Genomic DNA, 17,373 nt, shown 5'->3' on the forward strand with positions numbered 1-17,373 from the left:
GGAGCAGAAGTCTTTAACCCACCTGATGGCAGAGGTTCTGCTCCCCACGGGGCTTACAGGTAGGGGTCTGATCACAGGGAAGAGTGCCTGGCTCCTTACACGGGCGCCATTTTGGATCACACCACGAGGAACTGAAGAGAGAGAAAGAGAGCAGCGGACATGAGAACTTAAACACACAGGTTCACGCCGCAGTCGTCACATGCAACACACAAATCAGGCAGGAAACACGAAGGAAGCTTCTCCAAAACCCGATCAGACCTCGATACGACCCGGGAGCAGCTCGATGAGCATTCACTGACCGTCTGAGGAGGCCAACAGGGCAATATTGATGAGCAAGGCAAGGTTAAATTGAGCGGGAAAGCGTCATAAATGAGTTAAGGCCGCTGCGAATCATTCAATTACCAACGACCGCTGGGCTCGGCTAAATCCAGCCTGTCTGATTCAGCGGGCCGAGCAGCAGGCAGCTGGGACTTAAAGGGGGAAGACACCGATTTTAAAAACCTGTGAGAAAAAGACATGTCGGTCTTGTTTAAAACTTAGTTAAGACTTGACTTAAATTGAGGATTTAAATGACATCCACAAGCAAAACTCAAATGTTGCTACGAGAAATACGTGTTACAAGTTTATTAAAACTTAACGAGCCACTTTATGGAGCCATTTCATGTTTGTTTAGCTGCTTTTTTTTACATTCTAAAACAAGTCCCCATCTTCTTCAGAAGTTTAGGAGAATGCTGAGACACGTCCTGACCTCCCATCAGCACGAGGGTGAGCAGATAATGACTGAATTTCCGTGTTTGGGTGAACTCATCCTTTAAGTATTTAATCATGAATCCAGACAATTTTCTGCTCTTAATCCGTTGATTGCTTTTCTGATTAATTGTCCATTAAAAATTGGTTTCCGTCATGATTTCGAAAAGCAAAAGTTTGCACTCTCAAATAGTTTTTTGTTTCCAACCGAGACCGTGAAATCCCCCCAAATTTAGTTTGATGACACAGAAGACCGAGAAAATCAACAAATATTCACACTGAAGAAGTTGGAACAGGAGTTTTCTGCACATTTTTGTTCAATCAATCATTGAAACCTGACATTCATACATTTGTTATTTTGCTTCTACCAGAAGACATCGGTTCTTATCAAGTCAAAGGGGCCTTAAGAAGACTTCGGAGACCGGAGTGTGTCGAGATGTCAATTTGGAAAACACTTCTCAAAGAGCTCAGGGACGAAGTGTGGGTTTGATCATCGAGCGGAAGAAGTAAGGACCTACCCAGAGTCTTCTAAGTGTTTTCCATCTGGTCTGCAGGAACCAGGCAGAATGGACTTTGGTCAGAGAACCTACCAGAATTTATGACTCTACAGCCCACCATCTAAGTCCCATTCTCTTCTCCTGAGTAAACAGGCATATGGCGACCCACCTGGACTTTAGCAAACAGTGCTTTCTCAGATCTAATGAGACAGAAATGTAATTCTCTGGCCTGGAAGCCAAAGCATTTAAACCGGCAGAACCCAGGTGGTGCTCATTGCCCGGCCGTCACCTGGTGCCACTACACCACACTACAGCACCATCGTGGCACCATCAGGTAAATGGAGCCAAGCATGGGCAGGTCCTGGAAGAAAAAACACCGCAGAGTGGTGCAAAGATCCACCTTCCAGCGACACCAACAGACACACATCCAGGATCATGTGCTGGCTTTGGAACAAATCCCCGAATGTCCTCGAGTGGCCCACCCAAAGCCCGGACTAGAAGCCATCAGAAAATCTGCAGGGACACCTGAAGTTCATGGTTTACCGACGCTCCTAATCCAATCTGACAGCCGGTGGACAGAAAGCTGAAGACGCTGTCAATGCATCTTCTGTATACAGCAGTGACATTTCAGTGTCTGATCTTTAATATATCTGCATTCAAGGAACAGTGTGACATTTTGTGAAATATACTCTTTCGTTTTCTTGCCGAGAGGTTAACAAGAACATTGATACCAATCTCATGTGGGTTAGCTAAATGTGAAGTGAGCGCTAGCAGCAGTTAGCTTTGCCTTTGATAAAGACGTGCCATTTTTGTACTGTACACTGTTTTTCCATCGATTAAACAAACAGGATATAATGTTTTAATGAGCTCTTGAGGTGCTGCAGTGCTGAACTTGTCTATCATAGTTTTAAGCCATGCTAACCAATTCCAGTCTTTATGCTAAGCTAACAGCCTGGTAGCAGCAGTCTAATATTATTGTACTGATATGACATGAGTGGTATCGATCTTCTCGTCTAACTCTCAGCAAGAGAGTGGGAAAGACTGTTTTCCAAAATCTGATTTTCTAAAGTTTTTCTGGGTAATAATTTCACTTTGCCAAACTGAATCTCAATCATGTGTTGACTACCGGGAAAAGACAACTTCAAGAAAAACTTGCGATGCCAAAAATATTCAGATTTAGCCCAATTTTGGGTTTCCGTGTGTCTGGGGGGGATTTCTGAGGATACTGGAACATTTTCTGGTTCAGAACCAACAATGCCTCAGTATAAACACCACTTGAGATTTAAAACAACATCAAGTATCATCAGCTAATAGTTGTTTTTCTTATGCAGCTTCAAGATTGTCCATCAAGGTCAAACTGTGGTCTTCTACTTGTGGAATGACCCCGATCATTTCTCACAAACCCTGAGCAGACAGTGAGAGACCAGATGGGAGATCTATGTATGTATATCCTTTCAACTCTGCAGCAGCTGTTAATCTATATCATTATTGTCTGCTTTGCAGCAGAGAAGAGAGAAAGACAAGAAGAGTGCATGTGTACATCTGAGCCAAAAGCTCTCATTACTCGAGGCGGGCTGCTCACCACAGCCATCCCAGTTCACTAAAACAGCTGTCATTTTCATCTCTCGGGTCAGTTTGCATTTTCGCAAATGATGACCTGCTGTTTGCTTTTGTCTGCCGCAGAGGCTTTTTCGTTGAGGTGTAAATCCTGAAAACGTTTTAAACCGTGGCTTCAGTGCTCTGTAGCTTTTCAGCTTTCTTGGTCTGAAATCTCAGTAAATTTACGATTGATGTTACGAGGGGGGGAAATTTAATTCGCCCCCAGGAACCACAAGCTCATTAAAACATACAAGCTGTCATGGCGAGCAGCCCCCCCCCCCCATCCCACTACGTTCATTTGGTTCATGTAGTAACACACAAATATGAATTACGATAGATCTGTTTGTCATTTTGTTGATGTGTTTTCTGCAGCTTGTTTCCCCGGGCCGGCTCTGTCCACAGTAATCTTATTGACTCCAGTTAGTGTGTCTCTGCCCCTGATATCTCCAGCTCTGCTCTCCATAACCTTATAAGTAGGTCCCTGCACAGAGTCTCTTTTATAATCTTGATCACTCGCTGCATGGTCGTGTTAGCGTGTGTGTGTGTGTGTGTTAGTGTGTGTGTGTGGGCAGTGCATTAGGTCTCCCCGGGTTGATGTGTGCAAACCCACCCCTCCTTCCCCAACCTCGCTCCGGTCGGGCTTTAGGTTGCCATAGCAACGGCTCCCCTTCCACATGCCACAGAGTGGTAGATCATGCATCAGCAGAGAAAGTGATAGAGAGAAGCAGGGAAAGCGAATGGAAGGGGGGGGGGGGGAGAGAAAGGAAATACCGAGCTCTGTTTGACACGGCCTCTCGTAGCTGCAGCGACACACTCCTGACCACCACTGTTTACCCTGGACACACACACACACACACACACACACACACATACACACACACACACGTGACTCCATCCAACTCTCCTCTTATGTTTTCTATACCTTCACCTCCTCACGTTTGCTGTTTTGATTTCTCCGCCAACCCCTTTCTCTTTGTCTTTTTTCTAATTCCATCCCTCTCTTGTTGATTTCCTTCTCTCTCTCTCTCTATGTATCGATCTCGCCCGTTGTCGTTCTATGTATAGTGGTGACTCATGTCTCCGACTTCAGCACACATGCCGTCTCTCTGCTGGTTAAAAAAGCCTGGGACATATGCTGAGGAGATGAGGTGACAAACTAAAAGCATGGGGGGGAAAAAATCCTTCCTCAAATCGCTGAGATTGAGCAACACATTTTTACAAGCTCAGAGCAATGAAAAAAACAGGAGACGGGGGAAAAAAAAAAGAAAAAAGAGAAACACTCGGCTTTGGTAGCAAAGCAGGACGCGCTGAGGAAAAAAAAAATGTAAATACAGAAGAGAAGAGGTGTCTGTCTGCATCTCGGCCTTTTTTCCTGGAGAGAAAAATATCCTCCAGTCTGTCTTTTTTCCTCTGTCTGCTCAGCTGCTCTGTCTTTCTGTCTGCTTCCTACGTCTTCGCCTGCCGCCCCGTCTCCCTCCCCGCCTGCCTGCCTGCCTGCCTGCCTGCCTGCCTGCCTGCCTGCCTGCCTGCCTGCCTGCCTGTTTTCCAGGGCGAGCCTCCCTCCCCTCCGCGCTCTCGTGTGCCGCCGTACACACACTCAGCCTCCTCTGCTCTCCTGTTAAATGAGTTCCACATGGCCCTGCAGGCTGCAGTCAGTCTCTGCACGGCTGGCAGAGGCGCGCAGCAGACAGGCAACCCAAAATAAAAAATAAAAAAACACACACACACTCGAAAGTCACACTCACGCAGTCCAAAGGTTCAAAGGTCACTCCCAGCAGACCTTGAGAACGCAACCGTTTTGAAAGTGGCCTCTCGCTCAGTCAAAACACCACCGCCACCCCTCCCCTTCTCCTCATGTCTATCTGCCTGGCTGCTGTGTGTTAAACTGAGTCTGAGGGCAGGATGCATACTAATGTAGTCTGACTGACTGGCTGGTGGGCTGAGAATGCTGGCAGGTTAACTGGATGGCTAACCGGCTTGTCTATCTGACACTCCAGCTGAGTGTCTAAGTGGTTGGCTGACTGACATGTGCTGTGACTTACAGTCGGAGGGGACGAAATAAAAGCAACACTTACTGGCTGGAACCTAATAAGCCCTTTAAACACAGACGCCAACACGGGTCACACCAGGCTGAAGGTTAACCAGCAGAGCAGCCGCTGCATCCTGGTCGGATAAAAAACTTTTACCTCCTGCTCTTTTTCCTCTAAATATATTACTTAAAAAAAATCAAATCTTCCCCTTGGCTCAAATATGATTTTGAGCATCTCAGATTGCTTTGAGAACGCCATCGATTTTACATCTGAAGTTCGCTCGTCATGCGGACGTCTGCTCTGCCTGCGAGAAGTTGCATAATGTCTTGTATAACGTGGCTCTGAAGGAAGCTTTTGTCAAGTCAGACAAAATGTAACAGCGAGGGTGTGTCTAAGCCAGGACACAAGTGTTTCCAGTATTTTGTCCTCCGTGTGCCCAGATGTGCTGCTTCAACTTGCAGCGGACGAGTTTTCTGCCTCAACGTATCATTATGAACCAAACGTCGATGTGTTTACGTTGGTTTCCTATCAACCTGGCTATCACTAGACAAGTTCTGTCTGACACTGAGCACCCGGGGAAAAGGCAGGCGTACCCGGCGATCCATTTACAGACTAACTGATTGATCAAACTCACATTTTATTTGTGACTCTGAGGAAAACAGAAACGATCCGGCTGTCTCTGCAGCGGCCGCGCTGACGATAATACCACTGGAAAAAAAAAAAAAGAAAAAAAAAACGCTCAGGGGGGAAAAGTTGTCTGTTGCAATATCGTAATGAAGAAATACTCTATTACATTAAAGGTGTCGCATACAAACACAGACAGGAGCTACCTGCTGCTCTCGACCTCACTTCATTTCTCATGGATATACTGTACTTTTCAATCCACTGCATTGAGTTTACAGCCTGTCACTTTTGCAGATTAAGTATCGAACACTCTACATAATAATCTGTGGTGATTTACATGTTTTAATCACTTTTTTATCGGCCACATGTGAGCAGGTTGAAAGCGAGACCTTCCCCGTCTCCTCTCGGTCGCAGATGATTTGTTTAAAATGTTTAACGCTTCTCAACTGTGAATTTCTTTGTGAAGGACTTAGATTTTCTTAGACGATCCAAAAGTTGTGACGTTCTCAAGTTCCTCGTCTCAGCAGCTGTTGCTAATGTTAGTTTAGAAATGGATAAAGAGGTAGTGAAGGATCAAAAGGAGAAGCACTAATTTCATATTATAATACTTGTGTATCATTATTGATGCTTTAACATCTAAAGAGCATTTTAACATTGTAGCCGCCTGAAGTGAAGCTATTTATATTTCACATTGTGTGGTTCAACTTTCTGTATTATAGTTTAATTACAGGTAAAACCAAAAAAAAACTCAGAACTTATAGTCAATTTAACTTTTGTCAGTAGGTAACTGACTGTAAAAAAGAGTAATTACATTCTTTCTAAAACATTTATGAAACAATTTATTGCAAAGTTGCAAATTATGTTCATAAACCTTTAAAATCGCTTAATAAATGATTAAAACTACTATATCCCTAACTCAAACAACTATAAATGTACTATTTGCTAATATTGGTTGTTATAAAGTGTTGAATAAATGTCGTGCAATGTTTCCTTGTCAGATGTAATCGAGTAAGTACCTCAATATAAATGTACTTTGCACCGCTGCCCCCTTTCAGTTCAGCTCTTGCGCTCAGACGTCTGAATAATTCAGACGGCACTCTGTCTGTCTGCAGTCGCAATAAAACACACGAACAAACAACGACAAAATCTCCAATCTAAAAATCATGAGCAGAAGTTGAAGCGATCATTTTGTAAAAAAAACAAAAAACGTTTTGATTCAACAAGCCGATATGTGTTGAATTTAACTTCTAACAGTTTGATTTTTCATTTCATCTACTCGGATGCGTCCGTCCTCTGCAGCTGGCGGCTGAATAAAGCCTCGCAACAGGTTTTTTTTCTAAAAGACAGACGCGAGTGAAATTCTTAAATGATGAGCAGGTGATCCGAGCGCTTAAATAAAACAGAAACACTCAGCAGATCTCCCCCCCCCCCAACCTTTAATTTGGAGCTATTAAACGCTGAACTTTGGGGGTGATGGATTGGATTAAGGACACAGCTGCCAGCCTTTGTCCTTGTGCTGATCCTGAGCCGGTTGCTGGGCCACAGGGAGAGGCAGATTTCAGCCCACATCAGCTCAGAGCGGAGCGAGCTCTGAAAGCTCAGGGAATGGGAGATGGAAGTAATAACGGAGGGCACTAACAGCCCCAAACTCACTCTCTCTGCCAGTCCACCTCTCCAACCCCCCACCAACCACCTCTTTTTCCTCTCCCTCTTTTTTTTTTTTCCTTGTCTTTGCCTCTGGCTGTCTGTCACAACTTTCTTTCTCTCCGCTGCCTGCGAATATCACGCCCGACCATGCTGCACCCCCCCGTCTCTCTCTCTCTCCTTTCAGAAACACATTACACATTTAAAAAGTTTTTCCTTTTCCCCGTCTCTGCCTGTCACATGTGCACTCCCAAGTCGGCCTTCCTTCCTTCTCTCTCTCTCTCTCTCTCCGTCTGTCTGTCTTTCTATCCGTCCACTCAGACACATCACTCTCGGATTGTGTGCGTCTGGTCCGGGGTTGGGGGTGGAGGAGGAGGACGGGGGGGGGGAGAGTCTGGTGGTTTTCAGACACTCTCTCCAACCTCGGCTCCTTGACCATTACTACTCCATTATCAGCGGCGATGGAGGGCGCGCCGCAGACGCCTAATGTATCCATTTCCCCCTCCATTTAGGACTCGGCAGCCCAGCGAGCTCCCGGAGTGCTCCCTGATTGGGATTGAATGTCCATTTAAACTGCCGTCCAGCCACCAGGGAGGAGGTCGGGGATGAAGGGGGGGAGGAGGAAGAGGAGGAGGAGGAGGAGGAGAGGAATAATGGGAAATACAGGGGAAAAGGAGGTGTGTATGAGTAAAGCTGCGTGTTGTGTTGAATGAGGAGAGGAGGCGAGGGGATTGTTCCCCAGCCTCTGATTTGATGCTGAGATTTTCCCTCTCTTCTCTCTCTCTCCTTTCCCTCCCTCATTCGCTCGCTGTGTCTCTCTATCACTTCTTTTCTTTCTCTCAAACTTTCTAATACGCCTCCATAGGAAAAAAAAAAAAAAAAGGAAAAAAAAGCATTCCTCCTCTGGCGCCGAGCCAAGTGTCAGAACTCAGCGCTCGGTATTCTCAAGGTGCGCTTCTAAAAAGAGGGATTTGGAATTGAGATGATTGGAGTTGGCACATCCGTAGAGGGTTGAAGGGAGGGAGGAGGAGGAGGAGAGGGTGAGGAAGAGGGTGAGACAGACAAAAAGAGAGGGAGAGAAAAAGAAAGAAAGAAAGAAAGAGGCTGGAGATCACGCACACACACACACACACACACACACTCACACACAGACGCATACATACAGTAGGAGGCTTTTGCGGAGGTGAAACGGTACCTTGTAGGAGAACTCCTCCGTTCTTTCTGAAGAGGGGACTCCCCGACCACAATGGAGGACTAGAAAAAGAAGAGAAGAAGAAGAGAAACAAGAAGAAGAAGAAGAAGAAGAAGAAGAAGAAGAAGAAGAAGGGATGAGGAGAGAGAACACTGGTCAATCATTTGATCATGTTGCAGCAGCCAACCGGCCCAGCGGGCTTCATCACGAGGCAGATAGCGAGGCAGGAATTTGAGCCCATAAGCCAGTGCTTCTGATTATAGTGATTAGATTCCCGGGTGTCCCACTGTTGCCATTATTCCCTGTGATTACCTCGGAGAATTACAGCCTCGCCGCTGTAGTCCATGGGGGTAATTTCTCATGACAACCCCCCACCGCCCGCCACTGGTCCATTCACACACATAAAGACAGGAAAAAAAAAAAAAAAAAAAAAAAACTCATCAGCACACACACATTTAACGCGCGCTTGTGTCACACAGGCGTGTTTTTAATTTTTTTTTTTTTTAAATGCCGTGCGAAACAGTGTGACGCGTTGAAAACACCCGCGCACACACACACACACACACACACACACACACACACACACACACTGAGGAACACACAACGCCGGGGATCCACTTTAGGTGATCATTGCACCACTAATGAGGGAGGTAATGACGGCATTTCTCACATAGACGGAGACGTCTTCACTCACACACACACACACACACACACACAAGGAGACAATGGATACGGCCCTGCTGGTGAATCCATAACTTTAAGACAGGAGGAGGATGATGGAGGGATGGAGGAAGAGAGAGAGAGACAGAGAGAGAGGGAGAAAGAGGCTGTGAGCGCTTTTTTCCAGGTTGAGTGGTCTTTAGCTCCCCATTAGACAACACGTCTGACTGCTCCTTTCTTTTCTCCCTCTGTGGCTCGACAGGCTGCTCTCAAACACAGTCAATGTGTGTCTGACAACATGGATTCCCGGTCATACGTACACACACACATGCACAAACACACACACACACACACACGCGTGCACACAACAGACGAGACAGGACAGAGAAAACACCTGGGGAAGCTGCGAGGCAGCCCACTCGTTTGCACTCATCAGGAGAGTTTCCTTTGTAATGCGAGTCCTGTTTTATGTTCTGCTAAGCTGCTGAATGAGAGGATTTGGACGTCTGCACTTGTGATGTGGCTCTCACCTCGCCAGATGCAAGGGGGAGTAATGGACACACACACACACACACAGACGTGCGCGGCAATACGAAAAAAGCGAAAAGCAGCGAACGCAAATTTCAGCCCTGAGCCACCTGCTGTTGCCATGGAGAGTTGCCACATTGCGTTGCCACGGCGATAACATATTTTTCCTGCGCTAACAGCCTGTCTGTTTTCCCTAGCACCCCCCCCCACCCACCCACCTCGTTCTCCCCCTTCCCTCTCCCTCTCCCTCTCTCTCTCTCTCTCTACCCCACTTTCTCCCTCCCTCTCTCTCTCTCTCTCCCTCACCCTTCCTCTCTCAGCACCTGCCTTATACTACATGTGTTGCCATGGCGGCGTTCCCGTTGCCAAGGAGACGCTGTGCATTTAATGTAGTGGGCGAGGGGCTAAACTCGTGGCAGACGCTCGTTCTGCAACCCCCCGCCTCACCCCCCATCCTCCTCTCCCCTCGTCTTTTTTTTTTCTCCAAGGGAGGGGAGAAGGGGGGAGGGAGGGAGGGAGGGAGGGAGGGAGGGAGGGAGCTCCTCCCCAACCCCCTTGAGACACCCTTCGCTCCTTCCATCCATTTCTATCCTCCCCTCCTCCTCCTCTCCCTCCTCCTCTCATCCAGATGCTGATGGGGTGTGAAGGAATGCACCATGGAGCTGACCTCCTACCCAGCATGCTCTCTGTGTCTCTCTCTCTCTCTCTCCCCCTTCACACACACACACACACACACACACACACACACACACACACACACACACACAGTGTTGCATATGTCAGACACATCCACGTACATCCATTTTGGAAAATGCACACACACACACACACACACACACACACACACACACACACACACACACACACTTTTGTTGGACGTAAACACGTAACTGCACTGATTCACACACACACACACACACTCACATACACACACACACATGCAGATTAGGTCACACACGCGGACACACACTGTGGAGCAAACTGCAGGTGGGGGTCGACTGGAGCGCCGTGAGTTATTGCGGTCCATGAAAAACCAAGAGGTGTGAGCGACAAAGAGTAGAGGACAAAGAAGCACCATCGCTCTCCTCCCTCCCTCCTTCCCTCCCTCCTTCCCTCCCTCCCTCCTCCCTCCTTCACTCACTCTGCCACTTCCTCTCCCTCTCTCTCCGTATCTCCTCGTCCTCCCGGTTCATCTTCCACTTCCGACTTGTGTGGAACTGCTTGAGACAGTCCTTGACCTTAACATAATAGGCACGCTGTGCAACCATTCACAGTCATTACGCTTCATAACATAATATTCTTGAGCATGAGGGCTCTTGAGAGAGATACTGTGTTATATTGATTGGACCGACGGAGTTTCAAGAGATATATATATATAAAGGAAACAGTTAATACCTTCTTCCAGTTTCTTACAGGCTGCACATTTGATTTGGTGCTTTCGTTTTAGCGTTCTCTCGTCTAGATTTATTCCCCAGAATCCTTATCCAAAACCGCCGAGACTCACTACGGGTTTGACTTTGCGATTACTTTGTTTTCCCTGTAAACTCCTACATGATTTAAAAGCAAAGTGTGTCATTTCCTGGCGCTAGAGGTCTCTCAATCAAAACAAAACTGAAGATGTAAGTAGCGTGGGATCGTGGGAGTTGTTGTCTTCATTGTTAAAAAAAATACGAAAAAAACCCCCAAAAAACAGTTGAAACTGTTTTCTACGTGACTCAAACAGAGATGTTAACATGAGGTAATGTTTTTAAAGTTTTACTGCATCTTTAAAGTTTCAGTCTCTGCGTTTCCTGCCTCGGTCTGTGACTCTCTCTCTCTCTCTCTCTCCCCGAAGTTAAAAGCGACAGACGACCTAATGAAATGCTCCGTCATCCTGCATGAAATTACAAATTTCTCTGGGTTTGAACCCAGTTGGGAAACATTTGGGATAATGTAAGTACACAACTCAACGACTATATATTACACTAAATGAATTGTCTCTTCCGGTACCACGTGGTCTTCTTTCGTCACGCAAACAGCTTTGAATTAAATCACAACATCTGCTTGTTGACAGAACCGTGTCCATGACAACCATGAGTGAAACTGTTGAAAGCTCAGGAATAAGATGGGAAGTGGACCTTGACCCGGGATTTCTTTCAAGACTTTCACTTTTGTGCCTTTCTCCACTCCGCTATGAGGTCTCGTTCATCGTCAGGAGGAAGCTGCATGCAAGCTTGTAACATCCAGTGATGTCATTCAGTGGCTCCGTTGCATTGTGGGTAATGCAGGTGACAGGTTTTGAAAAGGAAGAGGAATGTGTGGAATGAAAGAGATCGATATCTCTCATTCTTCCCTCTGATTTTAATAATTTCTTTTTAAGCTGTCCATGAGTCCAACAGCGAAATGATACTCAAACATGGTGCCTACATTACCCACAATGCTTAGCCGCTGAGTGACATCACCGGGGGCAATTTATCCGACTACAGGCAGCTTCCTCTGGAGCCACAAAACGCCTTGTACTGATTGTTTCACACATGCAGTAGGACTCTAAAAGACCTGTAAACACACTTAAATATGCAAAATGAGCGGAGTTACCCTTTAAATGTATCACTTTAAAGATGTTAAAACACTGTTTTCCTTCTTCGCTTTTACTGAATGAGGAATCCGAATGTTTTATAAGCCTTAACAGTTTCATATAAACTACTGCAGACTGAAGTTAAACGGTTCTGATAGTTGTCTCATTATGTCAAATAGAAATAAGTGTAGATGTGACATGTGGATCCAGCAGCCATGTTTCCAGGAGGTTAAACGACCATACGTGTAGTGTTCATGTCTTAGCCCATTAGCAACAAATTGTGCATACTGTACATGCTGTGCATGTGCTTTATGTTGCTGCTGGCCAATTTTCTAAAGCATACCATAAATCCTCAGATTGATTTTCTTCTTTCCAGGCAGCTGCTGTTTTCCATTTATCCACGGACGGTATAAAAAAAAAAGTCGGCTCACAGAGACGCTTGTTATTCAGACGTAGGTAACGTGTAGAAGCCTTTAGGTTGTTGCTGAAAGCGGTGAATTTTTTCAAAGCTAGGATCCCAAGGATGTTCAAGTAGCTCAAGTATCCATGAGTCAGAAACTCTTTTCTTCAGCCCGGACAAAGAGACAACAAATGAGCAAAAACTGAGTTTATAAAAGGCAAATTTTGTCATTATCTCGCATGAAAAAGTTTGTTTCTCTCGAGTTTATGACGTTGGATGCAGCTTGAATACATCAAATACTTATAACGGCAAACAACTGCCAGGTACAAGACAAAAAATTATTTATTAAGACAGATTTAGGATTTCAACCATTTTTTTCAACCGATCAACTGTGTCAAATGAATCGAAACTCATTTTTTATAAAAAAAAAAAAATCTGATTAAAAATGCACATTTCTCTGGTGGCAGCATCTTCTCTGTGAGGATTTGTGACTTTACGTTGGAATTTGTAAAACTGTGATGCTGAAAATGTTCAACTATGACGAGATTCTATTGACCAAAGTTAATTGATTTATCAGGAATGTGACTGTCAGATTAATCCATTAAGAAAATAAATCTTAGATGATGTAAACCAGTGACTGCAGGGAAGGTACGACGACACACACACGCACGCACACACACACACACACACACACACACACACACACACACACATACACACACTGCAAGCTCCTCAGGTGCTCCATCACCGGGGACTCCAGGCTCGTCTCTAACCAAGAAATGGACTCTCCTCACTTACTCTCTCATTTCCCGCTGTGTGTCACAATGCAAATGAACAACCTCCTCTCTCTCTCTCTCTCTCTCTCTCTCTCTCTCTCTCCCTCCCTCTCTCTCTCTCCCTCTCTCTCTCTCTCTCTCTCCCTCTCTCTCTCTCTCCCTCCCTCTCTCTCTCTCTCTGTCTCTCTCTCTCTTCCTCCCTCTCTCTCTCTCTCCCTCCCTCCCTCCCTCTCTCTCTCTCCCTCTCTCTCTCTCTCTCTCTCTCTCTCTCCCTCTCTCTCTCTCTCTCTCCCTCCCTCTCTCTCTCTCTCCCTCCCTCTCTCTCTCCCTCCCTCTCTCTCTCTCTCTCTCTCTCTCCCTCTCTCTCTCTCTCTCTCTCCCTCTCTCTCTCCCTCCCTCTCTCTCTCCCTCTCTCTCTCTCTCTCTCTCTCTCTCTCTCTCTCTCTCCCTCTCTCTCTCCCTCTCTCTCTCTCTCTCTCTCCCTCCCTCTCTCTCTCTCTCTCTCTCGCTCTTCCCTCTCCTCCCCTCACTCCGACCTCTCCTCCCTACACCCTCCGCCTCCCCTCCACCCCCCATGTTCCGAATCCGGCCTCCAATTTGTTCCACTTCCCCATACCTCATTGTTCAAAATGACACTTTTACATTTTATGGTGAACCAATTATTCTGTCTTACACAGTCCGCTGGCTCTGCAAGCCAACCTGCCCGGATCAACTGGGGAGCTGGGTGGTGGTGGTGGTGGTGGTGGTGGGGTGCGTGGGTAGTGGGTGGCGGCGGCGGTGGAGGCGGTGGTGGTGGAGTATTCGGAGAGAGAGAGAGAGAGAGAGAGAGAACGAGCAGAAGAGAGGGGAAAAAAGACGACTAATACTACTCTCGCTGACATCTCCGCGGGGATGGTCAGAGGAGCCGGAAACTGAGAAAGTTCACAGGGGGAGAGGATGGAGGGTGGAGTAGAGGTCAGAGGAGGAGAGGAGAGGTGGAGGAAACAACACAGGTGGATGCTGCGGCGAGGCGTGTGTGTGTGTGTGTGTGTGTGTGTGTGTGTGTGTGTGTGTGAGCAGGAGAATGAAGTGAATGTAGACAAAGGAGGATTTAATTGAATGATAAAGTGGTGGAGAGAGAGTGAAAAGAGTGGAGAGAGAGGGGGGAAATAAATCACAGCGGGGATAAATAAAGAAGACGGAGTGCCGGGCGCCCCACCAGTTGTAATGTATGCCTGAGGATGAGCGGGAGGGAGCGCACGGGACATTAAAAAGAGGAGGCGAGGGAGCGAGAGGAGCGGAACGGAGGAGTGTTAGGACGCCGGAGGAAAAGGCGGAAAACACGGGGATGGACAAGGAAGGCTGTGGAGAGGGTGAGGGAGTGAACAAGTGAAACATGTGGAGAGAGAGAGAGAAGGGGAAAAAAAAGGCAAGCAGCTTCTTTCTTCTATTTTTTTTCTTTACCTGTGATGTGCCTGAGGGGGGGAAGGAGATAGGAGGAGGGTTAGGGAGTGAAAACAGCATGCAAAAAGATTTAAGGGAAAGGATGAGGGCGGGTCAGCTGTATAAACGCCTGGGGCCAGGTGGGTGGAGAGGGGGAGAGACAGATGGAGAGCGAGTAGGAGAGGTGGAGGAGAGCGTGTGCTTTATGTTGTATGAGCTTTAGGGGCTGCAACCACCGTTTTATTTTTATCAATCTGTGTCCGATTTTTTTCCTAAAGGCATTTAAAAAACAGAGGAAACGCTTATCACAGTTTCCCACAGCACATGGTGACGGCTTAGTGCAGTATGAAGGTATTTCACTGGCTTTTACGTCATAATATCACAGGTTAATTAGCTTCAAATAAAAAAAAAAAACACCTGAAAGTCCAAATCACTGCATTCTATAAAACATTTCCTGCTCACATACTTGATTCCTATAGCTCCCATGATTTCTTGCGCAGATTCTGGCCGCAACGTCCGGCACAACTGGAACTGGAAGCGTTTTCCACGGCGAGTCCGAGTCTATCATTCATTCATGAAGGTTATCAACTTGCTTAGCTTAACGTTTCTAAAGCCTCCAAAATGCTGCGTTAGTCATCACAAAACGGAACATCGTTCATCATCATCCCCCCCGGCGACCTCCCTCAGGAAGCTCGTAGATATAAAGATGGACGACGTGGCTCTAATTCCTCCAGCCGTCCAAAAAAAAAAACGAAGCCAAAAAGATCCGAAACACAGGTCCCGTCGTATCGCGCTGATAACACTCGTCAGGAAATGAACACTTGATCAAACATCAGCATGATAAGAGCAGAACTTAAACTGACAGGAAACCATCTTTGAGCTTCCAGTTTCCCACCGCCCGTCTGCAGCTTCTCTTCCATGTTTCTGTGAGGCCTCGTCAAACTCTCTTAACCACACAAACGTGATTAACATGGTGGACAGAATCGTGATTTTGCTTTCATTAAACGCTCAGTATGTTGCTTCGGCCGCTGCGATCAAAAACAAAAGTAGTTCGGTGATGCATCTCTCTGGGTCGGATCGTGTTTTTATGATGTCTGGGCCACTTGTGAAGAGCTCTCAGGGTTTCTCACACTCATGAAGTGATTAAGCAATTAATTAAGTCTATCAGATATGACATATTAACAATCAATCGAGCAATCAGCTAATCCGTCTTACCTGTGGTGAAATGTCTGAGGCAGGGTGGGTGGGGAGGTGGAGGGGGTGGCCAGGCCCGGCGAGTACGGATGGTACGGCGTCTTCTTCAGCGCCTGGATCAGGTTGTGTCTGTACTCCGGATCTATGGACCACAGAGAGCCTTTGCCTATGCTCTGAAAGACAAGAGAGATGAGAGGGATGTTATTGGAAGTGCTATCGGGGGCCCTCAAAGGCACAACACAAACAGAGCGCAGCGCTCAGGTGTGAGCCAACAAGTCCCGATGCCCAAAACACCAGCTCAAAGTCCAGACCCGGTGCCACGGTTCTTGTTTACCAAACCACCTGTGCACACAGCAAAGGTTCTCATATTCCCCCAGGAAAGATAACGCCGGGAGGGGATGAGAGTTAAAAACATTCTCAATGCCACCTCGCTCAATATTTTCCAAATCCTCTTGCCTCTCTCTGCTGCAAAATAATCAGGAGGCTTCTTCCTGATTAAGACACAGGGAGACTCTTTAACTTTTTCCACTCCAGAGGCGCTGATGGTGTGTATTTTTAGATCAAAGCAGCTTCCCCCCTCCTCACCTAATGAAGCTGTCGGCTCCCAATCTGAGTGAAACCAGCCTATAGATTATAAAGAAGGGAGGGATCTCAAGACGGCCCCGCCGTGAAAACACGTTCCCTGTCTCTATCTTCTTCTCTGCGCTTTCATCTTGTCATCTGAATGTGGCAAGAAAAAGAAAAAAAAAAAACCCTTGCAGTTTGTGTACGACGGAGAGGCTGACGGCGGCGGGAAAGAGAGGAGAGAGAGAGAGAGGAGTAAATATAAAATTAAAAGTCGTCCTGTCTCGTGTTCAGCTCACTTTGTAGTGCTCTGTGATACGATACAGGTACAGGATACAGGGCTGGGGAGATGTCATGACTGCCGCCTTCTGATTTCTGCAAATACCGCGAGGAATCTATTAAGAGGGAAATGTCAGACGTGTGCGCGTGAGCATTAATTGAAGACAGATTCTTAAAAACCTGAGGAGCATTTTGTATTGAAGTGGATGAAAAATACATTTCTAGCACATCGGTGGATCAAGTCAACCATTCGAGCAAAGTGATAAAGAAAGGAAAAAAAAACACTCCCAGGTGAATGGCATTTGAGGAGCTTACAGCATTGGGAAAAATGACAGAGAGAGTAGATTTGCTCTCCTCTCAGGGTCACAAATTCCTCAAATGTCTAAGAAATACTTTAAGCACAAAATGCCACTCAGGAGCGAAACAAAAAAAAAAAAATCATAAAGTCTCTCTCGACACAGTTATCAAGCAACTTATTCTTAACTTACAGAAAGGTGTCGGTGTGACATTTAAGAGCAGCTCTCTGGAGCGAAGATTCACCACGTGTTCGGAGGAGGCAACAGCCAGTAAGAGACAGGAAGTATGAGAGAGTGAATTAATGCAACGTCTGCCCCCAATCGTTCGTCAGTAAAAAAAACTTTATAATGACGTACTGCAGAGACG

At 46.4% G+C, this 17,373-nt stretch overlaps 1 protein-coding gene across 1 annotated transcript in view; it reads right to left on the reverse strand.

Moving 5' to 3' along the window:
• ches1 (checkpoint suppressor 1) overlaps positions 1 to 17,373 on the reverse strand; it is a 59,768-nt gene that overhangs the window by 5,223 nt on the left and 37,172 nt on the right. The window contains exons 3-5 of the mRNA XM_037087366.1: positions 15,889 to 16,040; positions 8,337 to 8,395; positions 23 to 131 (exon numbers count right to left, since the gene is read on the reverse strand). Coding sequence (XP_036943261.1) covers positions 23 to 131; positions 8,337 to 8,395; positions 15,889 to 16,040 — 320 coding nt within the window. The remainder of the gene's footprint in view (positions 1 to 22; positions 132 to 8,336; positions 8,396 to 15,888; positions 16,041 to 17,373) is intronic.

This window comes from Acanthopagrus latus, chromosome 22, assembly GCF_904848185.1.
Source record: "Acanthopagrus latus isolate v.2019 chromosome 22, fAcaLat1.1, whole genome shotgun sequence".
In the NCBI taxonomy this organism is placed as follows: Eukaryota; Metazoa; Chordata; class Actinopteri; order Spariformes; family Sparidae; genus Acanthopagrus; species Acanthopagrus latus.